The sequence below is a fragment of the Galeopterus variegatus genome, unplaced genomic scaffold, assembly GCF_000696425.1.
Source record: "Galeopterus variegatus unplaced genomic scaffold, G_variegatus-3.0.2 Scaffold465, whole genome shotgun sequence".
Lineage (NCBI taxonomy): Eukaryota > Metazoa > Chordata > Mammalia > Dermoptera > Cynocephalidae > Galeopterus > Galeopterus variegatus.
The window spans coordinates 207,332-223,037 of record NW_007726576.1 but is presented as its reverse complement, the minus strand read 5'-3'; the positions used below and the strand labels follow the sequence as shown (position 1 = coordinate 223,037).

At 37.2% G+C, this 15,706-nt stretch overlaps 1 protein-coding gene across 3 annotated transcripts in view; it reads left to right on the top strand.

Annotated features, from left to right (window-relative positions):
- ZMYM2 (zinc finger, MYM-type 2) overlaps nt 1-15,706 on the top strand; it is a 112,732-nt gene that overhangs the window by 82,720 nt on the left and 14,306 nt on the right. For all 3 annotated transcript variants that reach the window (XM_008569087.1, XM_008569086.1, XM_008569085.1), the window contains 9 exons: nt 286-451; nt 1,126-1,160; nt 6,436-6,565; nt 7,295-7,410; nt 8,015-8,186; nt 9,708-9,833; nt 10,588-10,682; nt 11,909-12,077; nt 12,297-12,448. In XM_008569087.1, the coding sequence (XP_008567309.1) occupies nt 286-451; nt 1,126-1,160; nt 6,436-6,565; nt 7,295-7,410; nt 8,015-8,186; nt 9,708-9,833; nt 10,588-10,682; nt 11,909-12,077; nt 12,297-12,448 (1,161 nt within the window). The remainder of the gene's footprint in view (nt 1-285; nt 452-1,125; nt 1,161-6,435; nt 6,566-7,294; nt 7,411-8,014; nt 8,187-9,707; nt 9,834-10,587; nt 10,683-11,908; nt 12,078-12,296; nt 12,449-15,706) is intronic.

The following is a 15,706-nucleotide window of genomic DNA, read 5'->3' as shown; positions in this document are numbered from 1 at the left end:
TGTCAGACATTGTTTTATTATTACATTTGGCAATAATCACAGAAAAACTTTCAGAAATCTTTATTTATTTATTTATTTTTATTTTTTATTTTTTGGCCTTTTTGAGACCGGCCGCACCACGCTCAGCCAGTTAGCGCACCGGCCATCCCCATATAGGATCCGAACCAGCACTGCACTCTCCCGAGTGTGCCACGGGCTTGGCCCAGAAATCTTTAAAAATAGTTATACATGTGTGATGTTTTAAATCTTCTAATTTGAAATATCTGAAACCTTTTTTTTATTAAGGCTGCAAGATGTGACTGTTGTAAATCTCAAGGAACTCTTAAAGAGCGAGTGCAGTGGCGTGGGGAAATGAAACATTTCTGCGATCAACATTGCTTACTACGTTTCTACTGTCAGCAAAACGAGCCCAACATGACAACTCAGAAAGGACCCGAAAACTTGCATTATGGTATGTAATAATTTAGATATTACTTGAAAACCCTGTACATCAGTCTTTATTTTCTTAGTTTTGAATCCAAATCACTGATAATAAATAGTTGATTTTGGAGATAATTTAACAGCAATTTAAATTCCATATAGTTTCTCTGGGTCAGAATATCCTCTTTGATGTTTCTATAGATGTATTGCCATTTATTTTATTCTCTTCTAAAAATTTAATGCTAATTGAGAAAATAAGGCCTAGTTGGGGGTGGAGAGAACCTAACCAGTATTAAGACAAAATTTTTAAAAGGAGTATTTATGTACCTATCAAATATTATTTGCAATTTTAGATGAAAACCATTTTTAGCAAATTGTATGTGCTGGTGGCAGGTTGGGAGAAACAATAAAAACTCTTTAGAAGCTGTGACTTTTTATTTTATTTAAGAGATAAATCTAAAAACGTAGTAATTCCCCCAAAGCAATGTATTCTTTCAGAGGGGGCAAAATGAGAAAAGGTTTAATTCCACTTATTTAGCACTGTAGTTCTACACTTTTATTCAAATTTCAGATTCTTAAAGTACCTTAAAATATTTTCTTCACTAACTTTTAAAAAAATCAGTGAAATTTCATAAGAAATAGGGATTTAGAAAATTCTGAAGAAAGTGATATTTGTCTTATTTTAAATTTGTTTGTGTTTTTTAGATCAGGGTTGTCAGACATCCCGAACCAAAATGACAGTAAGTATTGATTAAGTGGTATGCTAAATTGTTATTTTTATAATGTGGGGACAAAAAATAATTAGGCCAATTTAATCTGATCATCATAATAAAGGATGTTTACTTTCCTTTGTTGAGACAGTGGAAGTATTCAGCTAAATTAGAATAATACCAGAGACTTTCATATGTGCCAAGAATATAAAAGTGAATTAATGATAATCTCTATCCGCACTGGGGAGATAGACATGTAAATGGTATTTGAGTTGAAGCTCCCCCTATTCCCCTATGCCCCCCTTGTGGAAATAACATTTTTAAGTCAGATAATTGAGAAGTGCATGAAGTATTCAGCTGAATTATCCGATTTTAATACCAGGCACATTCATCTATGATGAGGAATATAGAGATGATTATTCCCTATTTTGTTATCTTTGTGCAGCCATAGGGTAGCTCCCCAATCTTGTGTCAAAGGAATAAGCTTTTGACCAGTGCTTCAAGAAACTCCCTCTACCAGCACAATATTAAGTGTTTTTCCCCCACAGCCCTTGAATCGTATTAAGTGACTGACAGAAGGATGGAGGGAGCGTGATTAGTTGGGAAGTCAGGCTGCCATTTCAGCTGGGCTTTTTGTTTTAGAAGTCTTTTTTGTGAGCTTTTGTAATCTTCTGATTCCCCACCCGTGAACTTCAAAGGATGAGAGCTTAGCTGTATAAATTTTGGGAACGTTGTTTCACTGTTCTTTGTGTGTTCCCTCTTTTGTAAAGTTGGGATGACAATGGTACCCACCTCAGGGTTGTCACATAGTAAATACTGAACATAGGTAGTTTTGCTCCAGACCTTGTGGAGGCAGTATGTATAGTAGTTAGTAACGCAGTCTTTGACATCAGATGAATCTACCTGAATCCTGACTTCAGAACTTTTAGCTCTGTAACCCTTGCCAGATTGTGTAACTTCTGAGTCTCAGTTTCCTCATCTGTAAAATGGGAGTGATGAAAAGACCTACCTCTTGTGGTGTTAGGAGAATGAAATAAGATTTTGTGCTTTACATAGTTACAGGTATACATCAGATAATCAGCAGGTGATGGCTTTTGTCATAATAATTTTCATTTTTCAGGTCCTTCTCCAGTATTCAGCTTAAGTAGCTATAGATCCTGCCTATGGACTAGCAGAAAAATAAAAAGCATTCTAAAACGGAAAGGTTTTCACCAAGTGGCATAGTTAATTGACATGAGGTAATATTTGCAGAATGGCAAGAGGTACAACATTGAGCAATCCTAAGACATCTATGATTTTGGACACCTTGTTCTTTTTTTTTTTAAAAAAAGATGACCGGTAAGGGGATCTCAACCCTTGACTTGGTGTTGTCAGCACCACGCTCACCCAGTGAGCAAACCAGCCATCCCTATATGGGATCTGAACCCGTGGCCTTGGTGTCATCAGCACCGCACTCTCCCAAGTGAGCCACGGGCCGGCCCTGGACACCTTGTTCTTAAGTGGGGATATCAGAGTATTTTTCAGTCCATATCAAACTTACCCAGTGTCACACAGCTGTAGTGTTAGAACCGAGTTCCTTAGCTCCTTGTTCAGACAAGGCTCTTTCTCTTACAACTAATGAAGTATGTGGTTTGAAATTCTGATGAATCTGGAATAAGCTCATCCTAGTGCCAGTCCCCTTGTATAATTTGTATATGTATATACAAATGTATATGTATATGTATAATTTGTAACTAGTAACATTTCCACTATAAACAATTTTGTATATATATATATATATACTCTACCCTTCCAGATCTTTCAAAAAATGCCCAGATAAATTTTTTAAGGTACAGTCGATCTTCATTATTCATGGATTCCATATTTGCAAATTTGCCTACCCGTCAAAATTTGTTTGTACCCCTGAACCAATACTTAAGGTGCTTTCACAGTCATTTGCAGATGTGCAAAGAGGCGAAAATTTTGAGTTGTTCGATGCACATGACGCTCATGTTCCCAGTTGAGGTAGAACAAGGCGATGCTATGTACCTTCTTGTTTCAGTTCATACTATGAACAAGTATCCTTTTCATGGCCTAATTAATGCCATGTTTTTGCATTTTTGTGCTTTGTGTTTATGATTTTGCTGTTTACAAGGGCCCACAAGCATGGTGCTGGAGTACTGTCCGGTGTCCCTAACCACAACAAAGCTGTAATGTGCCTTACAGAGAAAATACTTCTTACATAAGTTTCATCCAGGTGTGAGTTACAGTGCTGTTGTTATGAGTTCAATATTAGTGGATCAACAATACAGTACAGCTAGAGAAAAGAAGAGGAAATTTGTCAGTCTGTATGTGAGGCCACTCCAAGTGCTAGAATAACAGTTCTAAAAAAATAAAGTAACAGTTCTAGTGTTGGTGAAGCTGTGGAAAAGATAGAATAGTGACTGAATTTGTGGATTCATGAGATTATGACCGATTTAATAAAAGCATGGTGAACGGTGTTGTTGTGAGACTTTCAGCTCACAACATATGAGCCAGGATTAGGAAAATGTCAAATTCTTCTCAGCTAGTGCTGGCTGGCTTGAGTATTTTCAGGCAGTATGGTGCGGAAAATGTTAAACTTGAAAGTGAGATGGGTTCTGCTAAGTGTTATACATATATAGAAGAGCTAGTTTTCAATGTTAATGAGACTGGCTTATTTTTACAAAGTTGTTGGCAAACAAACCTGTATAATGCAAGTGGTCTCCAAAGCCCCTGGCTTTAAATCATTCAAAGTCTGTGCAACCTCACTATTGTATACCAGTGCCAAGGGCAAACCCCTAATGATGTACAGAGCCTAACATTCATGAGTGCTTACAGGGAAAAACATGAATATTATGTCATTCCATTGGAGGTGGGACAAAAAACATGGATGGTGTCTAAATATTCTAGGATCGGTTCCACAACTGCTTCCACAACTGTTCATCCAAGAAGGTGAACACTATCTCCAGGGTGAAAACTTTGCCTTCAAGGCTTAATTATTGGATAATGACCCAGCCCACTGCTGTGAAGGACTTGAAAATGCCCACCCCAACACAGGAGTTCTTTTCATGCCTTCAAATACTGTCTCTTATTCAGCCCCTTGCTCAGGGCACACTAAAAGCTTTCAAGGCACACTTCATGAGGGAGTTTATGTCAAGGCTTGCCAGGCTCTTGATGCCAACAAGGAGGCCACCATGATGGAGTACTGGAAGTCAGTCACTCGATGCAACTTAGTGACAGTGTTGACACAGCCTCGGGCAACATCAAGCAGGCTACTTTCAGTAACTCTTGGGAAAATGTTTGGCCAGACCGTGTGAAAAATTTCAAAGGTTTTGAAGGTGTTGCAGAAAATATAAAGAATGTTAAAAACATAATGCATATTGTTCAGCAAATGAGTGGAGAAGGCCTTGGCAACATGAAGGAAGATAATATTGGAATGGAATTTTGGCTTAGGAGAAATTGTCAACAACATGGAAAAATGTGACCCTATGCTTGAGCACAGCCTCAAATTTTAGCACCACTGCATACATGCCTTACATCGAGATGCTTCAAGATTTGAGGGAAAAAGCCAAGCAATCAAGGCTGACAATTTTGGGAGCCAGTTTGGGAGGAAAAATTGCTGACACTTAACAAGTCACAAGTGCCAGTTATACCAACTTATCCTTTGGTTTTCACGGGCCATGCCAAGGTCAAGAGGTTAAACCACACAGTACCCTGCTCTATCACACATCCTGCAGGTCCATCCACAATAAAATTTTAATGTTTTTAGAAAACTTTAAATGCTTAATCTTTGTTTAATGTTTTCAGGACTTTATTTGCATTACTGTACAGTATACAATATGTGTGTACTGTGTGTGGTTAGTGTACAAAATGTGTACTGTGTGAGTATTGTGTAGTGTGTGTGTGCTGTGTGTGAATACTGTACAGTAATGTGTGTGCTGTGTGTGAGTATTGTATTTGTGTACTCTGTGTGTATGACTAAGTTAAAGAGTTGAAAGTGTCAGTACAGTAGAATACATTACACAAAAATGCTGTGATTGGTATTAGAGTCTTCTCTTTTTTTGGTGGTTGGCCTGTACAGGGATCCAAACCCTTGACCTTGACGTTATCAACACTGTCTACCAAGGGTGCTAACCGGCTGGCCCTAAAATGCTGTGATTGAAATATTGTTTTGTTATAAAGAAATACTAAATATAGTTATTTGTAAGAAATATTAAGTAAAGTGTGTTTAAACAGAAACAAGTTTATGTATTTATCAGTTGATGGATATGTTGTGACCAGAGGCTCATAGGAACCTAATCCTGTATTTCCCCATGGAGCAGTGGTTCAATATTTGCGAATTCTGGGTTCCAGGCAACTGTATAGAATATAACTACTGTGAATAATAAGGATTGACTGTATTATATTCTGTATATGCTTTTTTCCCATATCAGTAAATTATACTGAGTGTACCTTACCTTCAGTCTCTTATGGACAGATCTTCAGTTATGTCAGATTTTTCTTAAGTAGGCTTTTGTTTTGTTTTGTTTGTAATGCAAATAATGCTACAGTGAAACTGGTGTAAAACACCTGAGCGACTGTATCTATAGGATAAGGTTTCTAAAGTTGCAGTTGCTGGGCCACAGGAAATACACATCTTTAAGTTTGATGATTCCTTTGGTCATTCTTTTCATCATTTTCTTGCCTTTCCAAATTAGCATCATATTTTAAGCTGTTTATCCAGTAGAGGGAGCTAGAGTGTCAGCCATAACAACTGCAAGAAGTTTTCTCAAATAAATTTAAAAGAGCCTAATTATTTTCACAGTTTGGGTTAACAACCTTGATTTTGTACTGAAAAGTGAGAATTGTTTTTTCATATTCTCCTTAAAAAATGCTTTGAAGGTAACACAAATCTATGGAATGAATAATGGCTATTACTTTGCCAGTCCTTAGGATAGATTCGCATTGATCCTTCCATATTAAGACTATGGTAAGGGCGGAGCCCATGGCGCACTGGGGAGAGTCCGCAGCGTCGCTCCTGCCGCAGGTTTGGATCCTTTATAGTGATGGCAGGCGCGCTCACTGGCTGAGCGCAGTGCGGGTGACACCACACCAAGGGTTGCGATCCCCTTACCGGTCACGAAAAAGACAAAAACAAACAAACAAAAAAGACTATGGTAAGCACAGTGATAATAGAATAATTTGGTTATACTCTCACTTCTGTGTGTTTTTCTCTGTATGGCTTAGAAACCAGATTTTCATTAGCACCAGGAAGTAATGAAAATTAGAGGCAAAAGTAAAAATGTTTCTCTTTGTTTCTCTGTAGGGTTCAGCACCACCCCCTTCACCAACACCTAACAAAGAGATGAAGAACAAAGCCGTTCTTTGCAAACCTTTAACAATGACAAAAGCTACTTACTGTAAACCTCACATGCAGACCAAATCTTGTCAGACAGGTAACAGGAAAATTGACTTCCCTATAGTTACATCTCACTTAATGAAGTACATGTTTTTCTTGAACGACAGGCTACAGAATAGATTTATTTGGTCATTTTGTCATCTTCTGTTGATTTTGCTTATCCATTTTTAGACATTACCTTGAAAATACAGCGTTTAAAATAATCTAAATCTCTAAATTTAGAGATATCTAAATCTAAATACCACTAAATCTCTGATAAAGGTCTAGAATACAAATTAAGTCAAAAGTGAAAAACTATTGTATCAAAAATGTTCTTTGGCCTACTAAAATTACAGTGTTCCCTTTGAGAAAATCATCTAAGTGTGATTTGTATGATAATTCTATTTTTTTCCTGTCACAATGAGGTGAAATAATTCAAATAATTATTTTCATTAAATTTACAATGTTAGCTCTATTCTAACTGATTAAATCTTTTTGGGGAGAGAATGAGGGAAGGATGGTAGGGTTTCTGGAAATATATGATGTTTTCAAAGGATTTTTTTTTTAAACAAAAAATAGCCTAAATTCTATTTGAGCTCTCTATAAATTAGAATAGCTCCTGCTTTCTGTTTTGTTATTTTTAAGGTACCTAATCTTGTAAAACCTGGGAATTTTTTTTTAATGCGTTCTGAGGTAGTTAGGTTTTTCTTTGTTATCAAATTATTTTAACATTGAACAGCTATATATAGTGTTAACATTTTTCCTTAAACACACTTTGTGTATCTAGATGATAATTGGAAGACAGAATATGTTCCAGTGCCTATCCCTGTGCCTGTGTATATCCCAGTACCTATGCACATGTACAGTCAGAATATTCCTGTTCCTACTACAGTTCCTGTTCCTGTAAGTCAAATTCTAAGTTGTTTTTCATTTTCAGATTTATCAGGCACACATGGGAGAACAGTGTAGTTGCAATTACTAGCTTAGTGGAGCTAGTAAAATCATCTTTGCCTTTTTCAACAACTAATTTAGATTTGGTTGAATCTCTGTTGTCATGATTGCTTTGTGTTTAATGGGAGTGAAGTTTAGCACATGTCTGCTTTAAGCCTATTGTGTTTTATATTTGGGTTCATTTTGAAAGAAATATTTCTGAAGTCGTCAGGTTTAGAACTGAGACACAGAGTTTCATGTAAAATATCATTACATTATTCCATTCCAAATCCCTTGTAGTACTTAGAACACATTGTCAGGCCTTGGCTATTATAGTCCCCTAGGGGATAGAAATAACTTAAAAATTATTTTCTTTTAATTTTTGTTTTAAAAGGTAGCTGTTTGTATTCTGGGCTTTTCATGTCACAGTTGACATCTTAGGTTCTATATGTGTCCTTTCCAAAGCTTTCACCCAGTGTGGTATTATAAAGTAGATTATGTCTCAGAATAATTTTTAATTTGAAAAAATATCTTTTAATGTTTAATAAACTGAACACTAAATGGTTTGGTTAATTAGGTGCCAGTTCCTGTTTTTTTGCCTGCTCCATTGGACAGCAGTGAGAAGATCCCTGCAGCAATTGAGGACCTGAAAAGCAAAGTTTCTTCAGATTCTCTTGATGCAGAGTTGCTTACAATGACAGACATGATGACTGAAGACGAGGGGAAACCAGAGGCTACCAACATTAACAGTGAGCTACACTGTATTACACCTTGTGAATAAGTGTATTGTTGGTTTTTTATGTGTTGTAATTGTTACAGTATTTCCTGGGGCATATCATTGTGCTTCAACTTGATATTGGAGTGGAGGGAAGCATTATAACAAAAATGTACTTTATATTAAGAGATTCACACTATATCGAGCCCGGTGCCCTTTAATGCCACACCCAATCTCCAGAGCAGGAATTTGTATGTTCTCTGTTTTAACAATAACAGAATTTGATTTGCAAAATCAACTCAAAATTATTCTTGTTAATGGAGTAGCACAGATACAGAACTAACTTGTAGTGGGCTTTAATAATGAGCCAGACTTTTTTTTTTTTTTTTCCTTTTTGTCTTTTTTCGTGTCCGGCAACGGATCGCAACCCTCAGTGTTGCGCCCGTACCGGACTGGGACCAGCAACGGATCGCAACCCTCGGTGTTGCTCCCACACCTCGCTCAGCCAGTGAGCGGGAACCGGTCTGTATGTGGGATCCGAACCCTCGGCAGGAGCGCCACCGCACTCCCAAGCGGCGCACTGTAGCAGTGCGCCACCGGGCCGGCCTGAGCCAGACTCTTATTTTGTACTAGTTATTTTGTTTTATTGCTTATACTAATAAAATAATGTGCATTATCTACACCAGGGATTATCTGAACCCCTGTTAGGGCAGTGCTTGCTACATGGTGTAGCATGGTGAATGTGTTGTGGGTGATTCTACGTCTCTTGGAATATTTATTCCTACCCTTAGCCCTCTGGTGACACCCAGAGTCTTGTTTCAACCATGAACTGCCTGATTACTTTTACCTGGAGGACAACTGAAACGCTATGATTTTCTGTGGATTTCATAATATGTGACGAGTGTTTGTGAAGCACTGTGTCAAGGAGTTGTGAACTTAATTTAGTGGGTTGCAACCACTGTTTTTTTAAAGAAGTGGAACAGGATAAAAAATATATGCAAGAGTCCCTCATGTAAAGGATAAATATTGTTTTGTGAAATTTGTTTCCAGTGTGTGTATGTGTGTCTGTCTGTTTCCCACCATTACCCTGTAGCATGTACTGGATAAAATGCATTTCTTACTGCAGTTAACGCACAGGAATATTTGAAAACAACTGATGAAAACATTAGAAGGCCATTGTTAATAAGCATGTATTGAAAGATGTGGGAAACTATGGTCAAAATTCAAAAAGAGTGTTGAAAATTGCAGTTACCTAGAGATTGCTTTCAGAAGTTCTCTGCATATTGAGCTTGTCTTACTACTGAGCATGCCTATTAACTTATGAAGGAGATAAAGTTTATAGGATTAAAAGTTTTCATGTATTTATGATTATCTAATTATAATTATGAAGTTTATAATAGTTTACATTATAAGATAGCTATATGCCTTTTTCTATTGTGGCATAAGTATTCTTGTATTACATTTACAATTAAATGATTTTCTTTTGCCGGATTAAATACAAATACTATTGGGGTTTTTTATTTTGATTTCTAATGATATTATGGATTGATTACAGGTGTAATTATTGAAACAGATATAATTGGTTCAGACCTCTTGAAGAACTCTGACCCAGAGACACAGTCCAACATGCCTGATGTACCATATGAACCAGATTTGGATATTGAAATAGATTTTCCCAGAGGTACTAAAAATGCTACTTCATTGTTATGGAATTTAGTTATGGAGTCATAACTGTGGTTGTGATCATTAAGCATTTAATGTTTGTGTCATTGCCTTTAATGTTTTTATTTGTTTTCCAAATAAAAATTAACAGTTAACTCCTGAAGTGAGAGATAAGATTGAAGTGTAGGGACTTAAAAAGAATTTCTTAGAGCCTTAAAAAATAACATTCTGAAAGCAATTTATTATGGAAAGTTTGAAGATAGAGAAGAGAATAAAGTAGTGTTTGTGTCTTTTTTAATTTAAAAAACTGTTTTTTAAAGATCTTTTTGCAAATTAAGTTCACCTTCAAGGGGAAAAAATTACTTTCAGGTCTTTTATAAAAGAAATGTTTCATTTTTCTTTATTAATCTATGGATAGTTCATGAGCACATTGAGTAGAATGTAAAAATTTTGTTTTTGGAAAAAGATTTAATACATTGAAACAGATTTGCTTTGAGACCATTTAGATCTTATAATTGAATTTTAGGTTATAATAATTTTTCTGATATTACACATTCCCATGAAAATCCTGTGTTGGTATTCATAATACTTATGGCTTTTTAGGAGTCTGAACAGGGTTTATGAGAACTCACAGACCGTGTTAGGTCCAGCCTAGGCCAGGTTATCCCCATTTGCGAATGCTTGTTCCCATTCTGTGGTTAGTTCTTTGTTGGCTGTGTGTAACATAGCCTGTGATAATACGTTTGAAATAAAAGTTCTGATTTGATTGTCAGCTGCTGAGGAGCTTGATGTGGAAAATGAATTTCTATTACCACCTGTTTTTGGAGAAGAATATGAGGAACAGCCCAGACCTCGATCTAAAAAAAAGGTATAAATTTTATGAGTATTCTTGCATTCACTTAATGTCTCTGTATAGCAGTATCTCTAAAGGCACAGAGGAGCATACACAAAATTTTGGTGTGTAATAATATACATATAATATGGGAAGGTACTTTGTTTTCTAAGTTGAAAAAAACTTTAATAGGTAATTTATTTCTGTTGTAATAAAAATGTCTCAGAGTTAGTTGTTTTATCATAGAAGAAGAGTGGATATTATTGCCACTTAGTTTTTCTTTTTAAATTTATCTTGTTATAAGATCAGAATAAAAACATTTACTAAAAATGTAAATTCAATTTTTTGACAAGGATTGAGACTATTTTCTAGGGAGCTGTTTTTTCCACCACTATTTTCGGTGAGCTTAATCAGCAAGGATGAAGTATCTGGTCTCTTTTAAGCACACCAACACATAGAAAGAAGTGCTGGACAGTTTGATCATTCAGGTAGATCAAATCTGAAGGTATTAACAGGTGTAATATTCTATCAACAACTTTCTGTGTTTCTGATTTCCAACATAAAGCAAGATCAAAAGATACATTAAGGAAGTTGGCTTTCACAAATTTCCTTAGAAAGAAAGAGAACTGAAAAAGCAGTAAGTACCTGCAGTAGAATGAAAAGTAGACTCCTGCTTGACACCACATACAAAAATTAACTCAAGATAGGTCAGAGACCTCTAATGTAAGAGCTAAAATAGAAAACTCTTAGGAGGGTTAGGCATAGTTTCTTAGATACAACACCAGAAACACAAGGAAGAAAAAGAAAAAAATAAATAAATTGGACTACATTAAAATTAAACTTTTGCACTGCAAACACAGTACCATCAAGAAAGTGAAGAGTTGAGTGGTCATTTCCTATAATGTTGAATTGTTGAAAAGTTCTTCAGTTTCTCTTTCATTAATATTTAGATTCCTTTTATTGTAGATTATTAGTTCATTCATTGTCTTATATTATTTTCTCATCATTAGTACTGACTCTCAGAGTAAAATTTAATATGATTTTGCTATACAAGTGGTTTATTTAGAAACATGATATTCCTGGAGGTGTCTTTCAAGAAATGTTATAGATATCAAACTATTGTTAGTTTCAGGAATACCAGTCAATTCTAAGCAAATAAATATATTTCTCTTTAATTTGCCGTTGTTGAGGGATGGCTTATATATGAGTCATAAAATAATGTAGGCTTTAAAAATGATTTTACAATGGTGTTTTACTAATAGGGAGCCAAGAGAAAAGCTGTATCAGGATACCAGTCTCATGATGATAGTTCTGACAATTCAGAATACAGCTTTCCTTTCAAATACACATATGGTGTAAATGCATGGAAACACTGGGTCAAAACTAGGCAACTCGATGAAGATCTTCTGGTATTAGATGACCTAAAATCTCGTAAGTGTTTCAATTTTGTTTCTCCTAAGTCCTATTTAATATCAAGATTTCTGTTATTGACTACCTTTAATTTTAAAAAACATTAAGTGTAGCTTAAAACACTTCTAAGAATCCATTTTATTTTGCTTATAAAGAATACATTAATTTCAGAAAGTTTCTTAACCTTACGTAAGACAGTAAATAATAACAATTACTGATTTTTATTTTATTTCTTTATAGCTAAATCGGTAAAGTTAAAAGAGGATCTACTCTGTCACACCACAGCTGAGCTTAACTATGGGTTAGCCCATTTTGTCAATGAGATCCGACGGCCAAATGGAGAGATTTATGCACCTGACAGCATCTATTACCTTTGCCTTGGAATACAGGAGGTTAGTAATGTGATGGCTGCTTTCACATATAACATTAATAAGAAAAGCTGTTGTGGTAGTTCTCGGACAGAAGAATGTTGTGCCTCCAAAATAGTAAGGGTAGTTTTATGGAACCTTTATTTGCTTTCCAAGAAAGACAAAGAAGAATTTATCTATTTGGAAATACTAGTATATTATTATCTTGTATTCTTTTAAGTACAAGGCTACTTCAAAAGGTTCACAGAGAGATTCATATTCTTTTAATCGTTTTTCCATGGACTTTTTGAAGTATTCTTGTATATGTTCCTAAAAACCTTCAAGTTCTCCAAAACTGTGTACCAAAACCAAAAACAATTATAGAGGAAAAAAGGGTACAGACAAGCCACTCAAAACTCATGTATCTTTTATAACAGGTCTAACAAAGTTGTATATTTGCCACTAAATATATACGATAATCGGGACGACATCATTTCTTCCTTGCCAATTGAAAATAAATGAATTCACATTATGGGGCATGATGTATAGCCACATCTGGCTGTAGATCCATTCTGATCTACATGTAAACAGAAAAATGTCTTGCCTCTGTGAATAGTAGGTCTGATGTCTTTCTAACTTGTTAAATAGTAAAACTACTCATTCTTTGGAATCATCTCATAAAAAGAGGTCATTCTTTACAGGTTTTAGGTAAACTTCATTCACATGTGTATGAATCTGGGTAAGTCTGCTTTCCACAATAAACATGAAAATCAGCTTTAAGTAATGACCTCTGGTTCTGAATAGATTCAACAGGTTTGAGCCCAAAGGTCAGAAAGGATCTTCAGTTTCACATCCTATGTATATTGAAATGTGGTAGATGACAGGCAAAACCTCTTCAAAGTTTTGTTTACAGGTCTAAATTGTAATGTTATGCTGCTAACAGGTGTTAGATACTGAACTGTTACTGAAGAAAACTAGAGTTGTCTTAATTTGTGTTTTATTTATATTCTCTCCTGAGGTAGAATTTGCCTAAGATTCTGTTAATAGAGGTGGGGAAGTAGTACATGGCTGTAAGTTACTGTGTATTTGAGGGCCATCACATATTTTGCAGTAGCAACCTAAAAGAAATATAATAGATTTTACCTTTTCTTATTCTCCTTTGATAAATTTGTGTGTGCTTTCAGATGGTGATATACAGTGGTACTTCAAAAGTTTGTGGAAAAATAGAATTAAAAGATAATACAAATCTTTCCATGAACTTTTTGAAGTACTCTGTGGGTCCACCATTCCAAAATCCTAAAACCTGTGAAAACCAGAAATTTTGCCCTTCAGTTTTTCATGATGTGAAAGTGAATTCTAGGTGTCAATTTGGTTAGATGAAGGAATGCTGAGAAACCTGGTAAAGCTATCTTTTTAGGTGTGTCCATGAGGGTGTTTCCAGCAGAGGTTACTATGAGAGTCTGAGTGGACTGGGTGGGAAAGACCCACCCTCAATGTGGGTGGGAATCATCCAGTCCACTGGGGGTCAGGAGAGAACAAAAGATTCTGGGACAGCTGCATCTAGCATGGGCTGCAGGCTGCTTCAACTCATGGTGGAAAGTGGCAGGCAGCCGGCGGGTACAAGCAGATCACATGGCGAGAGGAAGCAAGAGAGAGAGAGAAGGTGCTAGGGTCTTTTACACAAACTGCTCTTGTGGGAACTAATAGAGCGAGAACTCACTCGTTAATTCCCCCACCCCCAGGGAGAGCATTAATCCATTCATGAGGGATCCGCCCCCATGACTCAATCAGTTTCCAGCACTGCCACATTGGGGATCAAATTTCCACATGGGCTGTGGCGGGGACAAGTCATCTAAACTCCAGCATTCTGCCCCTGGCCCCCCAAAACTCATGTCCCTCTCACATACACACCAGTGTACAGAGGATGTTGAAAATGGAGTCAAGTTACAAGATTCACCAGCTTTAAGATTTAGTGTATATCCTGCTGGGTTTCAGACTACTTGTTTGGGACCTGTTACCCCTTTCTTTTGGCCTATTTCTCCCTTTTGGAATGGGAATATTTACCCTATGTTTGTCCCACCACTGTATCTTGGAAGTAAATAACTTGTATTGATTTCACAATGGGACTTTGAACTTTGGACTCTTGAGTTGAAACAAGTTAAGACTTTGGGGATGAAATGAATGCATTTGCATGTGAAAAGGACATGAGTTTTGGGGGGCCCGGGGCGGAATGTAGTGGATTGAATTATGGCCCCCCAAAACTCCCTGAAGCTTGAATTGTGTCCCCCAAGTTTTATGTATTAGAAACTTAGCCCCCACTGTGACTGTTGAGAAGGTGGGAGGTCCTATTATGGTAATTGAAAGGTGGAGCCTTGAAGAGGTGATTGGATTGCAGGACCTTGCATTAGTGAATGGATTAAAAATGGTCATCAAGGGCATGGTTCTGAGGGCTTTAAAAGAAGAGGAGAGTCTGTCTCCCTCTCTCTCTGCTCCCTCTGCTTCCACCGTCTTGCCATGTGAGACCTCCTGGGTCACTGTCGCCTCCACCAGATGAACTTTGGACTTCCCACCCTCAGAAACTGTAAGCAATACATTTCATTTTTTCTTTATAAATCACCCAGTTCAGTGTGCTTTGTTCACCCAGTTCAGTGTACTTTGTTATAAGCAACAAAAATGGACTAATATAGGGGGCCGGCCCGGTGGCGCACTGCTACAGTACGCTGCTTGGGAGCGCGGCGGCGCTCCCGCCGAGGGTTCGGATCCCACATACAGACCGGTTCCCGCTCACTGGCTGAGTGAGGGGCGGGCGCAGCACCGAGGGTTGCGATCCCGTTGCCGGTCCCGGTCCGGTATGGGCACAACACTGAGGGTTGCGGTCCATTGCCGGACACGAAAAAAGACAAAAAGAAAAAAAATGGACTAATATACATGAAGATGCAGTTGGCAGTAAAACCAGAGTTGAAGAAATGTGAAGCTATTGTTGTCTTTATTACATTTAGTTTTTTTTTTTTTTTTTGTCTTTTTGTCTTTTTTTGTGACCGGCAACGGATCGCAACCCTCAGTGTTGCGCCCATACCGGACCGGGACCGGCTACGGGATCGCACCCCTCGGTGTTGCCCCCGCTCCTCGCTCAGCCAGTGAGCGGCCGGTCTGTATGTGGGATCGGAACCCTCGGCGGGAGCGCCGCCGCGCTCCCAAGCAGCGTACTGTAGCAGTGCGCCACCGGGCCAGCCCGATTACATTTAGTTTTTTTTTTTTTTTTTGTCTTTTTGTCTTTTTTTGTGACCGGCAACGGATCGCAAC